Source organism: Nymphaea colorata, chromosome 5, assembly GCF_008831285.2.
Source record: "Nymphaea colorata isolate Beijing-Zhang1983 chromosome 5, ASM883128v2, whole genome shotgun sequence".
In the NCBI taxonomy this organism is placed as follows: Eukaryota; Viridiplantae; Streptophyta; class Magnoliopsida; order Nymphaeales; family Nymphaeaceae; genus Nymphaea; species Nymphaea colorata.
Genome location: NC_045142.1, coordinates 71210 through 91163, shown reverse-complemented (window position 1 = coordinate 91163; position 19954 = coordinate 71210). Strand labels below are relative to the sequence as shown.

The 19954-nt window shown below is 37.2% G+C and overlaps 1 protein-coding gene across 4 annotated transcripts; it reads right to left on the bottom strand.

Annotated features, from left to right (window-relative positions):
* Positions 1–2142: 2142 nt before the first annotated feature.
* LOC116254158 (protein root UVB sensitive 5) lies at positions 2143–19095 on the bottom strand. Of its 4 annotated transcripts, none has more exons than XM_050077824.1 (16): positions 18581–18714; positions 18033–18095; positions 17500–17550; positions 16351–16510; positions 15683–15783; positions 14386–14444; positions 12786–12832; positions 12617–12695; positions 12457–12529; positions 5578–5667; positions 4706–4765; positions 4488–4601; positions 3586–3646; positions 3346–3464; positions 2932–3030; positions 2143–2467 (listed from the first exon to the last, which is right to left on the bottom strand). In XM_050077824.1, the coding sequence occupies exons 3-16, from the start codon at positions 17521–17523 to the stop codon at positions 2219–2221; spliced, it is 1335 nt and encodes a 444-aa protein (XP_049933781.1). In that variant the 5' UTR covers positions 17524–17550; positions 18033–18095; positions 18581–18714; the 3' UTR covers positions 2143–2218. The 4 variants fall into 4 exon arrangements, with proteins under 4 accessions (XP_049933781.1, XP_049933782.1, XP_031485182.1 ...); XM_050077825.1 differs by having other exon boundaries at positions 16351–16502; XM_031629322.2 differs by lacking the exon at positions 18033–18095 and having other exon boundaries at positions 16351–16502; positions 18581–19095.
* Positions 19096–19954: the final 859 nt, after the last annotated feature.

The window sequence follows — 19954 nt, the reverse complement described above, 5'->3', positions numbered from 1 at the left end:
CAAAGGGCCTAACACGCGAACGCGTGATCATTTCTTTGGCTTTAAAATGTAAAGAAAAAATCTAAAAAGCAGCCATTCTAATCTACTAATTGGGTGATTAACAACACAGGACCGCTCAACTTATACTAAGAGGTGTATATATGTTTGTCATGCACATGGAGAGCACCTTTCACACCCTCCCCTCCTACCTTTTTCTTAAAATTTTCAAAACACTATTTCCAAATACAAAATGCGAAATTAGAGGTGCAATTTGCAAAATTGCTCCTCTCAAAGGAAAAATAGTTAAAAATAAAAAATTAGAAAACAAAAGCAAAAACCTTTATGGGACGTTTAATTGACACCCCAAAACCAAGTTTTTGAAGTGTTCGAGTGACATCAAAATTAAGTTTAAGGAAAACCCAGTTTTGGCAAAACCTACTTGGGTAAAAAAAATGAAAAAAACATGAACCCCCCCCTCATGTTATTCATAAAAAACGAGGTTTTTTTAACTTGTCACCTAAACAAATAAATCAAATGTTTAAAACTCATTAAAAAATTTTGTCAAACCAATTTTTTACACAACTGGGTTAGATGCATGAGAGTGTCATCTGAACACCTCCTTAGTATCCTGCAATTGACCATTCATTTGCATGGTCTTCTTCTTCTCCACAGATCAAGTAAAGGAAGTGTGTGCTCGAAATCTCTACTTCACTTGTTCCCTTCTGGCTCCTCACCCTGGTGGCTTCCAGTTTTGGGGTCATAATCTTCTCCCTTTCCTTTGGAACTTTCTCATATTGATGATGTTGTTAGCAGGAATTCATAAAGGTGCTCTATACATTTGCAGATTTATCGGCAAAAAGGATCGGTTTGGTTGGGTTCGTGCTTAATATTAAATTTTTATGAGTTTTAGGATGCATAGTGGATATCAAAGCTGAGAATGGATGATCTTCCTTTTTGAAGTTATAGTCACACTTAAGCTAGTGCCTATGATTTTCATATTATGCGCGCAAATTGAATCTCAAGAAATATGGAAGTTCAAAATGACTTCTAAGTAATCCAATCAAACCTATTGAGATATTCATGATAAAATCACGTTAAGGATCAGGTCTTATTTTCCCCTTCCTTTTGCCGGGGGTAGATCGCTCAATAATCGTCAGCTTAATTTAACCATGTTAGTATAAGTGAAAGTGACACTCTGCCACTCAAACCAGCAATCGGTCAGCTAACAACCACCAGCCCAAGTAGAATGCCAAGCCTGGATGTTCACTTCATTGATTAGCGACCCAACTTTTTTATTCCAAACATCAACCCACTCCTTTCTTTCGATAAACCCATTCCGTGCACATTTTCACGTCCTCCTTTTCCAACAGTTCGGAACCCCTCCGGAAAAAGGAAAACGTATCAAGGGGGTTTCTTTCTAAAATCGACTTATCTAGTCATTTACTATTGAAACTGGAAAAGACTTCTTGCCCTTTGACAATGTAAGTAGCCCAGTTTTGCCAAAATAACTTTAATTCTTGTTCCACATTATTTCTGAAAAAAAAAATCGAAAAATAATGCTTTCCTCAAACGAGGCCACGAAACGCCACCTAACTCATTGGGGTTTGGATTTTGCTTGGACCGTCGGGCTTCTCTTTTTTCCTTCTTGCGAGGGAAGGAAGAGACGCCTCACTCCGCAGAAAATTCTCCAGAAATGGATGTGGCTTGCACAAGGGACACCTACCTTGGAAACGAAGAGGTGCCCAGGAAGACGAGAAAGCTAAAGGTAAAGCTACCTTACCTCCGAAAACTTTTCACAACCACGTGTTGCTCTATATTTCCTTCTTCCTACATTCCATTTTACAGATAAAAGGCCAAGGAGAAGCCATACTTGTAGATGCCATTCACCAAGAAGGATGAGATTCCAGGGTAACTCAAGCAAATTACCGGTAGGAATATCCCTGACCTTAAAACGAATTCCATAAAATGTTCAATATGTGCCCAAGAGGGGAGAAGGAAAAACCCGCAGAATTTCAGAGTTGACTGCCCAACACTCGCAAGGTAGGTTAGCTGGACAAGAAATTAAGATACATACTTTTGCTTCTTCGGAAAAAGGATATGGCCTCACAAATACAGAAACCAGACAACATGCACCCCTTTGAGTTGGTAGTAGGAAAAAAAGAAGGCAAAGAAATAACACTATCAATAAGATTGCGGACACCCAAAATTTCCATGATCAATACACCAAAATGCCGGCTACTCAGCTGGCTGAGGAACATTCAATTGCATTTTGTACATACATAATAAATTCTTTTGGCACTTTAATATTGATCTGCTTGACGTCCCAACCAGCATCCACCAACTTTTTAAGAAAATCATCAAACCTTTCTTGCACCTCTGAAAGACTTTCGGCAAGCTGATGAAATGCATTATTCGAACCTTCCCAATGCTCCAAAAGCCAATAAGCTTGCCACATGCTACGCAATACAGTGACACTAGTTGCTCCAACCTGAATCATTTAGTGTAGTCACATTTCATACTGACCTCTCTCCCTCTCAACAAGACCACCAAGTTTCCTTGGTGTGAATCCCAAACAACACATCCTTTCCCACCAAGTCTCCCAAAATGCTCAGCCTTGTAAAAACACTAAAGACTTTTCCTTAAGGTTGAAAGCACTAAGCCGACAAAAACTTGGGCAGGTATGAAAAGCCTTTGTGAGCAAACCCATTAAGCAATAGTACTAGTACAGAAGACACTACAGACAGATCATAAACTTTCAATAAAGCCGATGATAGGAAGCAGATGGATTTGGCATTATTATAACCTTCAAAAAATCAGGTTGACCCAAACCTTAAACAGACAATACGAGCATCCAAGAAGTGTAGCTAATGTTTTGGGGTGTCTAATGAATTTGGAAGGTTCAAACAAATAAAGCAACTTAAGCTAAAATCTGAACAGAGAGTAGATGAATACCTTGAATGAAACTAATATTTTCAGCTCTTCAACCGATTGGCGATGGCTCATTGAGAGAATGTAATCCTCTCCATCATACAACTCCAGAAGGGCCTTCAGCTGTCCATAGACATAAACGAGGCTTACGACTTCCATCAAACCAAATCCCCATAACAACCTCGGGCCAGAGTGAACCCATGGAAAACATGACACTTTTGAGGACCATATCAAGTTTTGATATAAAGGAGATAAGACCGTCATGTTCATTATATTACCTATACTTTTGAACAGAAAGACAAAGGTAAAATGAAACAAAGAAATGCAAAATAGAATACCAGTTCAATTGCCTTTTTGGTAGAACTAAATAATTCTGCACATATATAATACGTCTTACTCTTCAGGAAACAGCTGGAAGCGTATGAAACAAGCATGTACCTCGTTAACTGAACCCTTCACCCCTATTATTTCACTCAAGGAGGAGCCAAAAAGAATCTGGGGCTTTACAAAGCTTTGATGGATCAAGATATTTTCTTCTTTGTTACATTCAGCACATCCTGCATAAACTCAATTGAGCTTTGTGTAATACATAACCAAAAAGTAATGCCAATTTTGTAAACACATCCAAATTGGGCCACTGGGAAAACAGAGCTGGATGCAGGTATGTGGACCTTTTACCTGGTACAATAGAGAGCAACATATGTGACTTCACAAGAATACGTGCACGCTTGAGGTTGATCTGACAAGATCACATTATTGAAGGATTACACATTTATATACATGTTCCACCAATAGAATATAGGAAAATAAGAGAGGAATTCATCTGTCATGAAGTAAATGAATGCAAGACTAGGAAATTCAATCCAAATAGCGTCCTTCAGCTTGTTTCCTCTAGGTTAAATACTCTCTCTTAATTCACGTACATATGTATCCTTTCCAATTTCAAATACCATGTTTCATTTTCTTTGTGGTGGTTATCCAAAATAACTCGTCCTCCAGAGGAAAGGGAAATGAAAAGAATAGTTTCTTTCACATCAAAATAGAAACCAAAGTTTACTACAAGACGAGGATTACAGAGGATACTGCAACTTATCATAACTGAATAAAAATGAGAGATGTTCTATTCCTTGCTGCCCGTGGCTTTAAGTTCCACAACAATCTTATAGACATTTGAACAAGCATGACGTGTATGTGTGCACACACATTATCATACAGGCTTGAATTATTCCTTTCAGGTGGAGATTTCTATAATCTACAAAATAATGCACTCAATCAGAACAAAAAGGGAAACTACAAAACTTCCACTAGACATGGTGCACCTTCATAAAAATTGAGGTCCCTGCAACAATACATGCTTTACAGAACAAGCAAAACAAGGTAGTTGGTCGATGTCTTGGAGTTGATTTGCCCTAACTGCAAAAGAATCTAGAATAAAAGCCCTTAACTTTAAAAAGCTGAATCTTGCACATAGTCCATGACTAAATTTTACAAATATTAGAAAACGCATGGCTACCCATCAAGAATAAGGTGCATCAGCTGAGAGCTTCAAAGTCACAAGAGTCAAAGATATAATCCCTCACTGTACAAAATTTCAAGGTCATAAGAGACTGATAGCGCAGCCAAAGGTGCAACAGTCGCAAGCTCAACCAGGAAATCACAAGCATTGGATACGGCGTAGCCAGTTCAGGTGTTCCCTGCAGTAAGGTGCTCACAATTCATTAGTTGTTTGACAGCATTAGAATCACAATAGTGTTTCCAGTCAATGAAATAAAAAAGACAAAGAGGCAGCATAGTATACCAGAAACAGTATACCAATAGTGAGACCAAGAAGCTGAGCAGCTACTTCCCAAACCTCTTCCTACATAATCCAATAAGAAAAATGTAATTCTGGGTCCCATGGCAACTCATAATACAAATGTATCACCAGCCATGAGAACAAAAGGCCCCAAAAATATGATGTGTAGAGCAATACTGAAATGAGAAAACGTGTGAGAAATAAAATTTAATTAGCCCAGTTCTTTCACCTACATGATGCTTGGATGGATCCACATACAGGAAATGGAATACCCTCATGCGGGCAGAGTTTTTGTGTGTGTTTCTCTGTGTATACTGTCCCATCGACATAGTCAAGTGTATCCACACAATAATGCATTAAGAAGTGGACTCGGGAAATAAATTTAATCCCAGGAGATTTGGTATTATATACATCACAGTTTTATATTCAGGAAATAAAGCACAGGATTGGCAGATTAAATTTTTTCCTATCACCATATGTGAAGCTAATGCTTTTCTAACATATACTATGTTATTCACATATTTTGATAATTAAGTAATTAAAGGAAAAACAGGAAATGCTGTTCAGAACTTTTTTTTATTTGCTTTTATTCTTCCACCATTAGAAGCATGCAAAGAAAGTGCACATTATGTTAGTGCGTAGAGGTTGCAACTAAAATATGACTTTAGATGTTACAAAGTTAAGGATTTATATAAGCATGTGGTGTTGTTTACTATTCATGATAAAGATAGCATACTTTTAGCTTTCCTAGATAACCTCAAAAACTAAGTACTTGTATTAGCAAAGAATCATAGCAACTAGATCAACATTGTAGAAGCAGAACATATTCACAATGAAAGGTATTGAGGAAAATGACTTATCATTATAGAAAGCACCTTTGCTGCAACTTCCCCAAGATTCCCAGAGATAGCAAAATGATTTTGAATCACACGGAACGAAGGGTCCTTGAATCCTCTTGCAAGAGCCTATACCAACCAAAACAACTTAGAGACCACCAAATTTAATATACCAAAAATACTTTAATATGATCAAAGTGAAAGTGTAAACAGGTAACCAAACCACAGATTTTGTGGGATAAGGAAGTGTTTTTTCAACCAACATGGAGAAACACAAAGCCTCCAAATAGATACATCAGAAATCTGGCCCCATTATTTATCCCCATAATAAGATGTTATCCCCATAATAAGATGTTATCCCCATAATAAAACTCACTTTCCTCAAAAAACATTTTGAAATTACTGAGAGTGAATCTTGCAGAAGAAATTAGTCACTAACAGCATAATACTCTCTCTTTGACCTTTCCAATGCCTAAATCCCTTTTCAGTGAATAAAAGCTCTTCCGTATCTTTCTTCGCTTCACAGTAATAAGATTAGTTCTTGTATAAGTTTTCATCAACCCAAATAGATATTGAAAGGAGATACAGCTCTAGCTCCTCAGAAAAATGTAGAACTGTTAGCAGAAAAACTAAATTGTTGCTTAATGCTATTTGACAAGGTTATGCTTCCTTTCTTGATAAAATTTCTTTTGTACTATAACAATGTCAAATCAGGTGTTTCACGTATTCCATGGAATGGAACATCCAGAAGAGGTTTTTTATGTAGAACCAACTCAATTCAAGCAATGTTAATAAATGAGACATAGGACATGGATTTCAGTCATTTCACAAGACCTAGATTATGTATTCAGTTCTTAGGGATGTATATGTTTAGGATATGATTATGGGATTTTGGTACTTCATTGTACCAAATTTAAGAGGAAGAACCAATTTCAAACAGTGTCACAAAAAACGTGAAAAAAACATGATAAATTAAATTGCCATTTAAAACTTAAAAAACGTTAAAAAAAAGAAAAAACAATTTGCTTTTTTTAACTTTTTTCATTTTTTTAATGGCAAACAGTTTATTTTTTATTTTTTATTTGTTGCAAATCAACTTATCTTTTGATGTTTGTGTCTAAGTCACCTGGGGTCCTGGACGTTGCAATTTGACTGCCGCACCCGTGTCGACACGACACGGGTGCGGGTGTGGCTCGGATTCGCACCTGACTCAGGTCACAAGAGTCAGGTGCGGCTGATTGCACCCGATCATTTTTGTCCATTTTGGACACACACCCGACTCGTGTTTGACTCGAGTCAGGTGCGGTCAAACCTCGTCAAGCCTATTTTTGTCCTTTTTGATTTTTTTTTATTTTAAAAGTTTCTAATGTTAAAAGGAGGGTTTAGTTTTCCATTTTTGTGTTCTGTCATGGTTTTGTTGTTTTTTGTTTACTTGTTTAATGTTTGTACTTTGTAAGCATGTTAATGCATAATATGTTACATTCATATACACAATACATTATAACCTATGTCACACGGGTACTCCTCTTAAGGAGGAGTACCCGCACCGTACCGGTATGACACCGGTACCGGTACGGTACTGGGTACGCCATTAATGAGGCGTTGACCGAACCAGGTGCAGTCAACGCACCCAAGTCTACTTTCGTCTGTTTTCAAACTCGGTCAAAGTTGACCGAGTCTAAAGTTGTCCGTTTTAAATCTTAAAGTTTTTTCATTTTAATGTTTTAAACTATTGTAACGTGAAAACTTTCTAAACCCTATCCCCCCTTTTTCATTTCGTTTGGTTTCATTCCTTCATCTCTCACCGACGAAGGCAGCGGCGACCGGTGGCTGTAGGCGACGAACGGCGACCGAAGGCGGCAGCAGGCAGCGACCAGCGACGGCAGGCGTTGAACGGCGACGGTATTTGGTTTTTTTCATTTTTTTTCTCGTTTTCTGTCGAGCTTCTGAGCCTTCCATTGCCTGTCGAGCTTCAGAGCTTTTGTTTGTGCTTCTGCTTCTTTTATTTATCTCTCATCTCTCCGACCATCACTCACCAATCACCAGATTCACAACCCACAATCTCTCTCTCTCTCTCTCTCTCTCTCTGTGGCTCGCAAGTTTTCCATATTCCATTTTCCTTTCATATTCTAGACAGTAGCATGTGGTTGTCGTTTAGAACCAGGCGACCCAAAAGGCGTGTGCTGCGGCAATAATATGTGTTGTCATAAACAACGCATTTTTATAGGGTATGAATTTTTTCAACACAAAAAATTACAATTATTGTTAAGTGAACGGAAATGGCTGAACCTAAGCATTTTAATATGTAGTAGCATCAGTTTTCTGGGCATATGACAGAACCCAGCTCTCTGTGTTCTGGTTTCTCCTCCTTTATTCTCTACTGCTGTGACAGATCATTTTACTATGTATTGGTTGGGAGGACTTTATTCATCTTTTGATTAGGGCTTTCGATCGTTGCTTAAGCGGCACTTTGTGAGTCCATTAAGTTTATTAATATGTTATTCTATTTGTGATTTATATATATATATATATATATATATATATATATATATATATATATATATATATATATATATATATATATATATATATATATTATATATATATATATATATATATGTGTGTGTGTGTGTGTGTGTGTGTGTGTGTGAATATGTTATTATGTTTGATTTTTTTTTACATATATATATATATATATATATATATATATATATATATATATGTGTGTGTGTGTGTGTGTGTGTGTGTGTGCATGTACAGCCGTACCCTTGCACCCAATTTTTTTAAAAATGATCTGTACCCGTACCTATGTGACATGGATTATAACTTATATGTAATATATAATATTCATATATAATTTATCCATAAAGTGTGTTAGTGTAGAGTGTATAGACTATAGTGTATACTCTAAATTTCTTAATTCTTATATGTGTGTGTGTGTGTCTATATATATATATATATATATAATAAATTAATAATAACAATAAATATTCTCACCGCACTGCCGCACCTAAATTTTTGGGGATGTGCCGCACCGGCATTTGCACCCCGCACCTAGGTGACATAGGTTTGTCTTATTAGTTTCTTACTTATTTTATTTTTCCCTCATTTTTAGTTTTTTTAAATTTTTAAAAATTTACCTTATTTTTCCTTTTTTTCAAGCTCGTCATATTATACTCGAGGAAAACCTTGCTGTTTAAAACTCCTAAATGTTATTTGTGATTATGATTTTAAATTATGTAGGTCAACCAAGTCCAAAATATTTAGATCCCTAAAAGTCCTAAATTTTCAAATAGGAGTTATGTCACATAGGTATGGGTATGGGTGCCGGTGCGGGTACGAGTACGAACCATTTTCAAAAAAGCTTAGGTGCGGAGGTATGGCCGTACACACGCACGCACACACACACATATATACATATATATATATCAAAAAATTGGAATTCAAACAAACAGAATAACATATTCATAAATCATGATCCAAAATAGATATTGCTAAACAAAGTATGAAAGTAATTAACATACAAAATATATCAGTTTTGTTGATTCTCCTCGGTCGCATAATCAAGATTAGAAGGAACAATAGGTTCCATAAGGTCCATATTAAGAGCATGCAAATCATGTTCTTCCTCTGGATTAACATCCCAATACTTGGATGATCCTGAACTGCAAGTTGCAACACAACCACAATATGATTTAAGTTAATATTAACTTCAAACAACCAATATAATATACAAATGTACACATATCAAATATAAAAAAAGAAAGCAACACCTGTAATCATTTGAAGTATGTGAAAGTAAGCGTAGGTTGGAGTGGACATAAAATAAATCTTCTGTGCGCTTACTAGTTAGCTTATTCTTCTTGATATTGTGGATTTGAGAATAAGTGCTCCAGTTTCTTTCACAACATGAAGAGGTTGCGGGTTGAGATAATAACTTCAACGCAAGCTGTTGGAGATTTGGTGTCGATGCTCCAAAACATAACCACCAATTAATAGGATCTTCTTTATCTCTTGCCATTGCAGCTTGCAATCAATCACTTCTTCAACTAGAGAAGCTCGCAAACTCATTATTTATTATCTTCAACCGACAAGAATCAGAAAATAGTCTTTCCAAACATATCTCCCTATTGTTTGATATTTCTAGATCTCGATTAGGAGGAACACGACCAGTACCTCCTGCCAACCATGTTTGTCCATAATATTTTGAATTTAAGGAGTGTGCCATACAATGCAAAAGGTTATTCCTTCTATTCCATCTTCTTACTAAAGTTTTATGCACATGATCGAAAAACTCAGAATCATCAAGTGCAACATTCTTCTTCTCATGTCTAAAAAAGATGTTTTGAATTTTTTTCAATCATGTTATCTCACATATCATAAAATTTATAAAGCATGGGCCCTTCTTTATCAACTTCTCTCAGCATTCGCCAAATAAACTCTATAAACTACAGAAAATATGTAATCCTATCCGACATTCATCATGTAAAATACATTTTTTAATTTGAGTTTTCACAATGTTATCACTCTGATAAAACTCTCAATCATTGTCAGTCACCATAAGTGTTAATGCATGTTTCATCTGCTTTATTTTTTTCATCATTACAATAATGGATGCAAAACGAGTCTTTGCTACCTTCAACAATTTCAAATCAGAATGCTTATTAAATAAAACAAGAGCATTATGGTGGTTTACAACAAAATTTCTTATGTTTCTGACATCATGCTCAAGGTCTTCAATCCATGAACGCAATTTAACAGTGTTTGCATCTTCTTTTGATGGGTTGCAAACACTTTTAAGTGCTAGATTTATACTATGTGCCACACAAGGAGTCCATAATATGTGACTATACTTGGGATCACTTGCCAACTTCATCCTTGCACATTGGCAAACTGGTCTCCAAGAATTACGGCTCTCAACTTTTCTGAACTCGGGTACATAACCAGCCAAACTGCTACTAGTCAAACCTGTAACATTACATTAAAAGGAAGTGAACTTGCAAAAAATAACCTTCCAATCCTTCTATCCATCTCTGCCCTTCCCATATTTTTGAATGCTTGTGCTAATGGATTGATAGGCCCCATCCCCATGCTCATCTTTCTTTTCTTTGAAACATCTTCACCTCCTTCAATAGCATAAAGAGGAACAAATACTTCACTTGACTTGGCTGAAGCTTTTTTTGTCTCGGCTGCATCTTCTTCTTTTTCAATTCCTTCATCGATTCTTTGCTAATTTCTTCACAACCTCTAATTCTATGGCCTTTGATATGCAATAAATGTGCCTTGACTATACAAGCACCTAAAAAAAAATTGATGTAGCTTTGCTGGTTTGCAGCAGCCACATGAAAATAGCGCAGCCGTTGGAGCTACATCACATAAGTGCACTCAAATCAGGTGACTGAAAGCTTACGGTGAACTTCCAAAATGCACAAATCAAATGACTGAAAGCACTGTTGACTGAAAACACACAAATCAGGCGATCAGAAAAACACAAAAATCAGATTATCTACAATTGACTAGAAAAACACACAAACATTGGACAAAAGAGAGGGGATGAAAAAAGTTGACGGAAGATGGAAATACCCGCCACTGAGCGATGGAAGAGGCTGCCGAACGACGGGTGAGGCTGCTAGAGAAATAAAATGGTTAAATTTTAGTCAAGAAAAAAACGCCCAAATCAAACAATGAAGAACTAGATGATGTCTTTCAACCACAACAAAGGCATCACCCTTTGCCGGAGAAGTCGTCGCAGTGAAGTCGTCGTCCGCTGGAGAAGTTATCGTTCGCCAAACGAAAGCAACTTCGGTTGCTATGGGTGAAACGCAGAGCCTGTCGAGGGCTCTACTGCGTTTTCTCTTTAAAGTTAAAAAAAAATGAAAACCCTAACCTCTGGACGGTTTTGGACTTGGTCAACTTTGACCAAGTCTGAAAATAGACGGTTACATACTCAAGTACGTTGACCGTACCCGATACGGTCAACACAGTACCCAGGGCATATCCGAATAAGTATCGGTATGGTACGGGTCTACTCCTTCAGAGCAATACCCGTGTAACCGTGTTACCTAGTATAGGAGCAGTTGTTTGCATTCTACCTCTGTCCATAGGATGATTACCTTTTCATACAAGCTATTTGTTATCTACTTACTAAATTAACGTCCACCAATCAGCTAAATTAATTATGAGCCTTAACCAGGCATGCTCCACCTCCACTCATTGCTCCTCTGCCTATGGGACTTAGATCATTATCTCCCTCCTAAAGGGAGGTACTCATGAGCTACTCAATTATTCGCTACTGGGAACACTACTTCAGACCCAACTTGCGAGCATTCAATATGTCACCAAGCATTCATCCTGATTCAAGATCAACCACTCCATAAGATTCCCAGTTGCATCACTTCTTAGTAAGTTACTGCACTTCCCTCACTTCAATCCTGCAAGTCTCTTACCTCATTCAATAATGAAGAAGGACCAAGCCCTAACAGAAAGTTTGTGTTGGTTCCAAGTATCAGGGTCAAACTACCTTGACCAATGTTATTCACAGCCAACAAGACATATCTGTTTACCACCTCCAGTGAAAGATAGATCTCAAAGATCTTGCACCATCATTCTTACTGGTAGTTTCTCAAATTCTGTTTTGGCATTAAAAAGACTCCAAAGATATAAGCTGCTGCTGCAATAACAAAGCCTTGTTCTTTCAGCAATAAACAACAACAGTTCACAAATAAGATAAAAATAACATGCATGTAAGTGTAACTACATGTGGATTATTACTTATTAGACAATGGCAGGAAAAGAGAACGAAAATTAAAACACAAACTATTCAAAGATACAAAGAGGAAATAAAGGTGTGAATTTTAAATAAACTGCAGCACTGAAAGACATAAAACACTTCACCACGTTACAATAAGAATTGCAAACCTTTGCAAGATTTCCGACTGAAGCTAGTGGAAGAAAATATGATGGGTAGAGTTGAGTTGCTAGCTCAAAGATACTGCAGAATTAACCCAATCTTTCAACATATTTTTAACTGGTAGCAATTTCAAATCAGAAGGGTTTTAAAAGAGATATAATGGAAAACCTTCCAGCACTCCCAAGAAAATCTGCATACATCCGCCACTGTTTTGGATCATCATCAAAAAGTGTTCCAAATCGTCCACCTGGAAAAAAAAAATAGAGGCTTTAAGAGAAAAAAAAAAAAAGTCATATGGGTACAAGTATGACAAGATTTTGTTGAATGTGATGCATACCAATAAAAAGGCGTCCAAGAGCTCCTAGACCATCCTTCAACACCCATCTGCAGAAAGAAAAAAATTATACATATTGAAGAGCACAAAGAGAACATCCAGAAACATTTACAGATTCAACTTAGAGTTCATAACAAATAAAGTGACTGCATTGATACGTAACACCACTTCCAGCAGTCTAGTGCAGGTCTAATGTCATCGGGAGATGTAGAAGCAGGAGAAAATTTTCAGACTAAAACTTGAGGTTTAGTCCACCCAAGCCATTGAATTGGTTCAACAGTAAAAGCCTCCAGGCAACACCTAGGCATCAAGACTGTCTTGACACCTGCCTTACATTTTATACAACACTGAAGATACAAGCAATTTTCACATGGAAAGAGCAATCAAACATCTTCAATCACCAGCAGTTGATTCTCTCTCTCTCTATTTTATATATATATATGTATGTACGTACGTATGTATGGGGATATGTTGATTGAGTAAATAAAGACTAAGAGAGAGAGAGAGAGAGAGAGAGTGTTGGTAGAAATGGCAGTTGGTCCATCATTCATGTGTAAATAGGATATAAGGAAAAAAAGTGCTTTTAAACATAGGATATTATTATTAATCTCTATGAGGCCTGGTTATGTGTAGGTTAGTTGCTTCACAAAATAAACTACAGAAAAAGCACACCTTGCCAATGATAACTACATTTTCCAAGTAAAGAAGGAGATCTTGTAGCATTGCTTTTTCTTGTCAAACACTTCAAAGAACTCCACAAACTGCCACGAGTGGCTGTTCACCTTAGTAATTGGATTGGGAAGCTTGAGCTCAGCTCAAAAGCCATATATATGAAAGTGAAGGTTACCCTGAAATTAGTGTTTTGCCTTGTTCAAAAGAAACTATCGGTTTTCTGACAACCAAGGTACAATATCAGCATTTACGCAACAATATGTGCATGAATATACACAGAACAGAGGCCTTTCTTGGATATGATCTACTCCAAACAGTGCCAGTTCTGCTTGCAAGGTCAATATGCAGAATTTGGCTCATGACATCTTATCACTAACAATAATTATTCATTGCTTACCCTCAAAAAAGAGAAAAAAGAAAAGCTAACAAAAATTTACGTAAGAAAGTGGCACAGCTATGCAATGCTCCACAAAAATATCCATGATTTTTTTCAAGATGGTTAAATAGCACATTTACAATGTCAGAGCCCCAAGATGATGTAAATAAAGAAAAAATTTCCATCAAAAGGGCTGGCTTCTGTCTGTAACAGCAAAAATAAACTAACTACTGAATAAGGACATCATTATAAAACTGCCATTTTGGAAGGTAAAATCTTGAACCCTTCCATATAGTCCTTTCAAGTTTCAAACTGATTGCCATTCGCTCAGCCTGACTGACCTTCTAGCTTGGTTAGGGGATGACAATAAAGGCAGGCCCTTATTGGTCAGTAAAAGTGCACCCCTCCTATCAGGAAATTCAGAAACAGGATGCCTGTATTTAGGTGGTCAAAAGACAGAGGGAGGCTCTTAATTAAAATTTTCCCTAAAATAAAAATTGTTAAAATGAGAATTTCCCTCATAAAATCTCAGATCGTCCTCATAAAATCTCAGACCTGATTGCAGCAGTAGAAGCAGCAGCTGCAGTTCCCGAAACAGAGGTTACACCTACGGCCTGGTACAGGGACAGGTAAATAAGAACACCAAGAAAAAAGAAAATCAAGGAAAACATGAAAAGTTAGTCAATAGAAAAGAACAAAACACATCTCTTTGAGAAGAAGGAGCACAAAGCAAAAAAATTCAAGTGTATATATAGAGCACAGGCTATCTCCCAACACCCAAACTCCAAGGCCCAATTCAATTAGCATGCAGTTGGAATCAATTCAAATGTGAGTCTTTGCTTCAGGAGCTTTAGAATCACTGGCATGCAACATTAATCATGAAAAGAGATGAAGAATAGGCAAGAAGTTATGCTTGAGCATTAAGTGCAACAACATTGTTATTACATCACTTGTAAGGACCAAATTCTACATTTTCATTCTCCTACTAGAGAAAGATGGATTAGACTGCATTTAAGTTCCTTAGTATTCTATGTTGCATACCTACTGCTTTTTGTCCAAGTAGGTTAACAGTTCAGTTTTTCCAGATGATAATGATCATGATGTGTGTGTGTGTGTAAGAGAGAGAGAGAGAGAGAGAGACAGAGAGGCTTCATGATGCAATTAGAATTAAGATTAACTAATCTTAATCCAACTGCATCCACAACTAAACTAAAAACCATGCTTAACACTAATTATAACTTAGGAAAAAGGACAGGAGAGAAAAACAGCAAACTATTTCTTTAATCAAACGACTATAACAACTGAAAGAACAGAGAAAACTAAAAGAGATTGCATTTCTTTCAACACATTGACTGACTTACAAAATGACCCACGTCCTTTTGTATAGAGAAAGGAATGGATTCCGGATCTGGATCTATTTACAAGTACTAAAAGTTTAACTAGATCCAGTTACATGAATTGGTTATGCTTTCATCTTGCATCACTTCACCAATCAAAAAGAAAGTTATTAAAAATAGCAACACTAGACAAGCAAACATATGTCAAAAGGTAAAATGTTCTTGATGTTACCAATCTTCTTAAAGCATTTTAAGCCCAAGCTAACAGCAAAAATTTTACAATTTTTTTCCTATAATTGTGAAAATTAGGATTTTGTCCCACGGGGTTCTTATTCCTTACTTTTGCTTATAGACCACTTAGGAAAATGGAAGCTCTAATAATTAACTAATATAGCTACTAATTAATGCATCAACAACGCATAAGATGACAAGAACATAGACTTCTACTAAAACCATAAGCAAAAGATTGGCCATGAGAGATCCGGGAAAATTCAGTTGATTGATAAAGATGGCACCTTTAAGAGACTTGATGTCACAAGTGTATGGCAGATCCATCCAGTCACATTGGTAGGAAACTGCAAGATCATGTACTCTAAATAATCGTCTGAAACTGACCCTGAATGATAGTTACAAAATAAATTCAGATTTCAGAGACAACATGGAAAAATGAAAATATCAAAAAGCTTAGAAAATGTTTGCTCAAATATGCTAAATCTATTTAGCCTTGTTTACACATTGACTACCACAGTTTGTAACAGGGATAGATCTTAATGGCTAAACAATCTAAATGACCTATAATGGTCGGACACCCCCTCAAATTGGATTCAGTCTTTGTCTCAATTTGTTGCATGAGTGCTTATTTGACTGGTCTTGAATAGAAATGGCATAGATCCCTAAGAAAAGACATTTCAAGTCTCAACAAAATCAGACTTCAAGAAAGGCATTGATGCCCAAATGGTTGATGATGATGATCTATTCAAATCTTAATCTGTTTTAGGATAATAGACAGAACTCTCCAGAAACGGTCAGCTATTCCACTTTTGGCACACAACTAAAAGGAATCTTTTATCTTTCTATGGCGCCAAGAAAAAATACTGTTACAGTTTGTTCGGAACTTTTTAGCTGTTAATGACATGAACATGGGAAAAGTAGGAAATTAACATAAAAAAAAAGGATGCTAGACCTGGAAAACCAGCAGGAAGTATAAAATCTTTCAGAGTTCTTGGTAGCCAAGATACTTTAACATCAGAATGTGCTTCTGTTGTCCTAGCAACTACCACCACTGAATGTTCCTCCACAACTGCTACTGATTGAGAACAACTATCCAGTATATATCTGCCAATCTTCACATTTAAAATATGAAAAACAAAAGAAAAGATAACCAATCTTGTAGATGCTAACCAGCTAAGTTCTTAAACATTTTGTTGCGGAAACAACAAAAATAAGAATAAATAACAAATGGACTATAAATTCACCTCCAATATTTTCAAAGAAAGTAAAAATTAGTCAATCAAGAGAAAAGAATGACAAGCGGTCAATATAGCATACAGTCAAAGATCAGAACATAGAAGTAACAAGGACTTGCTGGTTGAATCTAATCAGAAGGATGCATTGAACCACTTAATTTAGCATAATAACAATACTGGAGATACATTATTCTTCAAAGAGAATATGGTTTGATCATTGAAGTATGTCTATAGAAAGACATGGATGTTCCATTCAGCCAGTAGTATAGCCCCTTAGAAGAACCATGCACATATGCATATCTACATGCATATTTATGTGTATACGTTTGCATGTGTGTGTGTGTGTGCATGTCTGTGAGAGAGAGACTTCAATTTTATATAGTCACTCCATTGTCCTGGCCCTCACATCCAAAAAGGAACAACAGTTGAAGGCTTGAAGCAATAAGTAACTGATCTAAAAATGCTACTGCGCTCACACCAAGTTCCTAAAAACCTTGTCAGTAAATAAGCAGGACCTCTGGGCCTGATTGGAAACCAGAAAAAAAAGTGAAGAAGGCTAATTTTTAGAAATTATTATTTAATAAGAAATCCACATAACAAAAATAATTGGAAAAAACCTACATGTCTTACCATTTTAAAGTTTTATGAGCCAAGGAAGGAAAAGAGTTTGAATGTCCCCCAGTCAAGAGGCACGAGGCACTAGACTTGACCTATTTGAAACCTTTAGGTACAGATAAAGAAGTTACAGCGTGGCACAATATATTGGGATTATTGATACTTATTTTCATTCAAGAAACAAAAGCTGGGGTTTCTGTATATACACAGTAAAAATCCATCCAAAATGGAAGTGCAGCAAAACTCTGTACCTTTTCATGGTACCATTCGCACATTTTTCCACTGCCAAAGCACTTTTAGACCTGAGGATGTAACAAGAGAAACCGGCATTGCAAATTGAATCACAATCACATTTAGCATAAAAAGTTGATGTGAGATCAAATGAAAGCAATAGAAACAGTCTGGCATATACACATACACACCAGAAGAACTGACAAGAATGTAACAATCATGTACTTCATTCTGTTCGGGTAAAAAAAAAAAAAAGAAAAGAAAAGAAAGCTATTTGTTCATACATTAGGACTTAGGGTACGTAGATGAGGATGTCTGTAATGCATGAGAGCTGATCATAATTTTGCATGTCGTTAGATATGTAGAATCGCAAGCAGAGCAGATCAATTTGCAAAGAGTCCTAGGTCGACATTCAAGAAGAGTGCCGAAATACTGTGCTATGAAGTAAATCCATAAACATAACAAACAGAGGAAAGGATCTAAAATATCGCCAACTTGTGCATCCGTTTTACATTGAGCAACCATAAAAGGAAAAGGTCGTAGAGAAGATTACTCATATGGCACGAATTGTTATCCTTCAACTTTCTCTTGCCATTCGAAGCAGACAACAATTTTTCTGCGACCAGGTATGCAGCAACAAGCTAGTAATTGTATTCTCGCGACAAAATATGATACATAATACTGAGAAAATGATCGATAGGCACTCATCGTATGACTCAGCTGCGAATCAAGCTATGCGTGCATGAATTATGTGACCAATACAATACAAGCTTACGAGTTTTCTTCGGTGGAGGAGATCATGATAGCAGCCTTGAAGAAGGGAGAAGTGACCATCCAGTGAACATAAGAGGGGGGAGAGAGGTAGGGAGAGATGGGTGTGGTTCCCTTTGGTATAATTTTTTTTTTCCCGCACTTCGTCCTCATATGTCTTCCAACATCCAAAGGAGAGGACCATGCATCCACAAGAGCTACTGCTAGAAGGACAAGTGGACAACTGGACAAGTTTGATACAAAGGAGAACCCAAGCAATACAGGCACAGGACGTGCATAACGAGAAAAGGAGCGACTAAGCATAGGAAGGACGGAAGCCAGAACTGATACCTCGACATTCCAAAATCGTCATCATCCTCTTGTTCACCTTCCTCTTTATTAAATTCATTCAGTCGATGGGACCGAACAGAGAAACCCCTCTTCCCGTAGGCCCTAGAAGCGTGGACCTGGAGCCCGAAAAATGGTGCCTCATATATGAGTTTGGTTGAACGACTACCACCATTGACACCGCTATCGCTACTGCAGCCTGCAGTACAACAGCAGCAACAGAAGCGAGAACAATCCCGATAAAAGGACGAAGGAACCACCAATGCCCAATACTTAGCTTGGACAGGCATCGAGAGAGAGAGAGCAGAGCAGAGAGGGTCGGAACCACCGCGTCAGATGGCGCCACAGGCGGAAAGGCTCTCGCAGCGGCCAAAGAGAGAGAGTGTGTGTGTTTTGATACAAGGCCTGCGCGCAATCGCACGCATGACCATAGCTTAACCCACCTACGTCCCCACCCTCACCAGCCGTTGCGGTGACCTGCTAACTACATGTTAAAGGAGAAGAGTTGTTTCACGAGAAATGCATCTGTCGTAAATGAGGATGAAATAAGTCGTCAATCATGTTGGCAATTGCCCCCTCTTGCCATAACTAGCACGTAATGCAAGTAGACCGTGATCAGGACTCGAACGGCAAGCACAATTTTGAAAAGGATAATATTTTTAGGTAGTATTTCCACGAGTGGATAATATTTTGAGAAGAAGTAATGGGCGGTCGTTAGGTGGGGTTGTCCTTAGTGCCTTACGAAGAAACGGCTTGTTGGCATGGCACGGATCAAATATCTTCAGTTTTTTCTTGTTTTTAAATACAATGGGTACACACTCCTGTGTTTTCAGAGCGTGCATGCATGGGTAAACTCCGCACATAGAGAAAAAGAAAGATTGAATGAAACGTTCTTGCACGGTTCGTTTGGGCATTGACAGGGTTGGCTTTGTTAGACTTGGCCATTAGCGACAACGTATGTAATATCAGATTCACATGCCAATGCCATAAATGGCTATCAACCATGACTACCAATAATGGGGTACCTGGATTTTTAAACTCTTAATCTCTTTACAATTAATATATGACTACTTTTAATTTATCTTAAGAGTTCATTTGGGCAGTAGAAACACTATGTGAGCATCATATAACTCTATCTCATTTGTAAATTAGATTCATAAAACACTTACGGAGTGTTCTTCTTGTCAATCAACTCTAAGAGTTGCAACTTACAAATCACTCTCTTAAAGGGTCTTTTGGCAGCAGAAAATCCATGACATAAAAATTTGAAGCAGATTCAAGCAATATTGAAACGAGCATAAACATCTGCGTGTAAAAGACCCTAGTTCGGGTGTGAACTTGACTCCGGTAAACTGTTATGGAAGATGTAATGGATGA

Coding starts and splice junctions, on each gene's coding strand:
- LOC116254158 (XM_031629322.2), bottom strand. CDS start 18,867: ATGCCTGTCCAAGCTAAGTATTGGGCATTGGTGGTTCCTTCGTCCTTT. Junction 12,696..12,785: donor TCTTGGACGCCTTTTTATTG/GTATGCATCACA, acceptor TTTTTTTTCCAG/GTGGACGATTTGGAACACTT. Junction 4,766..5,577: donor TTGGGGAAGTTGCAGCAAAG/GTGCTTTCTATA, acceptor TGGATTATGTAG/GAAGAGGTTTGGGAAGTAGC.